The sequence below is a fragment of the Triticum aestivum genome, chromosome 7A (assembly GCF_018294505.1).
Source record: "Triticum aestivum cultivar Chinese Spring chromosome 7A, IWGSC CS RefSeq v2.1, whole genome shotgun sequence".
Lineage (NCBI taxonomy): Eukaryota > Viridiplantae > Streptophyta > Magnoliopsida > Poales > Poaceae > Triticum > Triticum aestivum.
The window spans coordinates 177,089,856-177,092,876 of NC_057812.1; the positions used below are offsets into that span (position 1 = coordinate 177,089,856).

Here is a 3,021-nt window from a genome sequence, read left to right on the forward strand (position 1 = left end):
AAAGAAAGTCCGGAACTGTCAGAAAAGTTCAGAGTTAAATGATCGACAAGTACAGAGTTTGCACTAAAAAGACAACTACTACATTGGCAATGTAAACTATTATCATTTGTACTGTAAAAAAGGTTAGAGAGAAAAGTTAATAAAGATGAGTGACATAAACCTGTTCAGATCTTTATAAACCTGGGTACTTGTTTGAGATAAAATAACAAAAGGGAATTCAGAAAGGAGTTCAAAACATATAACATTGGAGGGTTAGGCTCAATTTAGTCTCATGTTCTTCCTGTACATGTGTGAATTCAGAGATGCCAGAAAATCAAGGCGCAAATTACACAGAACTATGGAGCTAAAATACAACTATTTAGATCAAGGCACTATTAAGAAAGATAACATAGTTCAGTAAGTCATGAAAATAAATGCTGCAGAATTTGGAGACCACTTAGATACTGTAAATTCAGTTAGCAACAAGACAGACAGATTGTACTTACATTTCAAGGAAAAATATGACTACTCCACACAGTGAATCATAAACATTGACACTGTAATAACTGTTTACTCCACACTGTAAATAGACAGAACAATTAGTTTTGGCCACAACTTGAATCTGCTCTGCAACTTATGAACTTGTAGTTGTTCTGCAGATTATCAAGAGCAGCGAAACAGTTTTGATTTACAAACATAGTTAGTCCTACTACTTATCTGCGGTTGCCCAGATCATAACTGCATCATGCTTGCTTATCTGAAACTAATACAAAAAGATAGAGCAGTTTTAACATGGTCCATCACAGGAAACAGAGCAGAAGAAGTACTGGTGCAGGAGCGAGTGCAAGGTTCAGAAAATCCATCACAGGAGCAAGAAGAACAACAACAGTTTTAGTACAGCTTGCATGAACTAGTGGAGCAAATTGCTCAGAGGTACATCCGTGGCGATCGTACATGGACGAACTAATACATCAGCCAGTGAGTATCCTCGTATACACTTTGAAAGCAATTTCAACATCGGACTTAGTAGACACTTGCAGGCGAGAAGAAGTTGCTGTGCCCTCCAGCGTGAAGATTGGCCGCGGCATTGCACCTCTTCTCCTTCTCCAGCGCCTCTTCGGCCTTCCACGCTGCTTCAAATGGATCATGGAAGATGATCGGCGGCGGCGGCTTGTAAGTCCCCACGTCTTGGGCAATGGATGACTTGTCGTTCGTCGACTCTTCTGCTTCTTCATCGAGGAAGGTCCTAAGGAACTCCAGCTCGTCAGCTTCGAGCGGGACGATTTCTTCTGCAGCATCAGCGAAAAGCCCCTCTGGTTCCAAGTAGAAATTCTGTTCGATGCTGTTAGTAGCTCCGACCGGGAGATTTTCCTCCGCTTGTGACCCGAGAAGCTCATCGATTGTGCAACAGAACCGGGCCATGTCGTCGTCAGCTTCACGTACGTATTCATCCGGCAAGAAAACCGGTGCTGCAGCGGTGAACGACGATGTGGCAGGTGCCGGGACCGGGACGGCACCGCGCATCCTCTTCTTGGGGCTCGCCGGATGAGGCTCGGCGGCGGCAGCGGTCGCTGGCCTCTTCTGCGCGTGCGTGCTCTGGGTCACGGCCTCCGGTTGCGGTTGTTGAAGCTTGTACGCCTCCGATTCCTGTCGGGCCGCGTCAGGGGCATGCTGAGCCAAGTGCATCTTGCAGAAGACCTTCACCCCGTCGCTGACGGTGGCCTCCGGCAGCAGGCACCGGTACTCCTCCATGACCCAGCCCGTGGACTTGCCCTTCTTCTTGAAGGACAGGTTCTTGACCTCGCCGACCTTGACTCCCGCGTGGCAAATCTCCGTGGTCTTCTGGATGGTCCAGGTGCCGGTGCCGGCGCCGCGCACGCTCTGGTGCTTGCTCCCGTTCTTGCTCTTGCACGTGGTGAAGAAGAACCGGTCGCCGCTGCTCACGGCCTGCGGCACGGGCGCGTACCGGGCGGCCAGATCCTTGGGCTCGCAGCCGGAGATGTTGGCGCGGTGGATGAGCTTGTCGACGCCGTGCAGCGTCTCGCCGGAGAGGAGGCGTGGTAGGTAGTAGGTGACGGCGTCCACTTCCGTAGGGCTCAGCCGGTAGTGGTGGAAGACGTCGTCGACGTCGAGCCCCTCCATCCCGGTCGGCGGCTGCCCGATCTACTGCTAGGGTTCTAGCTAGGAAAGGGTGCTGTCGATCGAGGGCGGGCGGGAGAGGTTTGTCTGCGGGATCGGGAAGGTGTTGTGGGACGCGCAGGTGGTCTTTGCTGATATTTAAAGACGCTGGCGCGTCAGATTTCCTTATCTGAATCCGAAAATGTCCCCAGTTCAGTTTGCCGCTCCCGTTTGCTTTCATTTTCTGAAAATTTCCGTCAATCCGATCATGATACGGTCCTGAAGACGTGCCGTGCTGATTGTGATTCTTGATTCAGTTTGAGTAATACTAGCACATATGCCCGTGCCGTGCCTTGTAACGAGAGACAAATTAGTGTGTACATCGAAACATTCATCAACACGGCACGACAACATTCAAGCAATGCCATCCGGCGACGATGGGGCGCGCAAGCCATGGTCTTAAACACATTATGAAAAATTGCTCAAGTAGGGCGCTTGCTTTTCCCCATTAAAATCGGATTAGTAGTTTGAAAAAACAGTTTATTTCATACTATTGGGCTTCGAAATGATTAAATATTGTGTGCCTTGCTTTCTTTTTCTTTTCTTTTGTACAACTTTTTTTCACTCCCTCGGAAGCCCAGCCATGTTGAGACTTTTGGCCCAGGTGACGTACTAAACGGGCTGAGCTTTTGGCCCAGGTAATATACGAAACGGGCTGAGGCTCGGGCTTCAAGCGACGTATGAAACAAATTTTAATGGACTGCATGGATTTTCCTACAAATAGTACCACCTCACTTATATATCTTATAAATATAAAATCACCTAAGCGGAACGAAACCAAGAATATCACATTGCTTTAATAGTAGGCATAGAGTATAGATATCTTTATCTTTATACCTAATAATAAAGCAAATTGGGTTTCTT

The 3,021-nt window shown here is 48.1% G+C and overlaps 1 protein-coding gene across 1 annotated transcript; it reads right to left on the reverse strand.

The window, feature by feature from the left end:
* Positions 1 to 1,002: 1,002 nt before the first annotated feature.
* On the reverse strand, positions 1,003 to 2,210 carry LOC123153229 (uncharacterized). The gene has a single exon (XM_044572446.1). The coding sequence runs from the start codon at positions 2,119 to 2,121 to the stop codon at positions 1,003 to 1,005; it is 1,119 nt and encodes a 372-aa protein (XP_044428381.1). The 5' UTR covers positions 2,122 to 2,210.
* Positions 2,211 to 3,021: the final 811 nt, after the last annotated feature.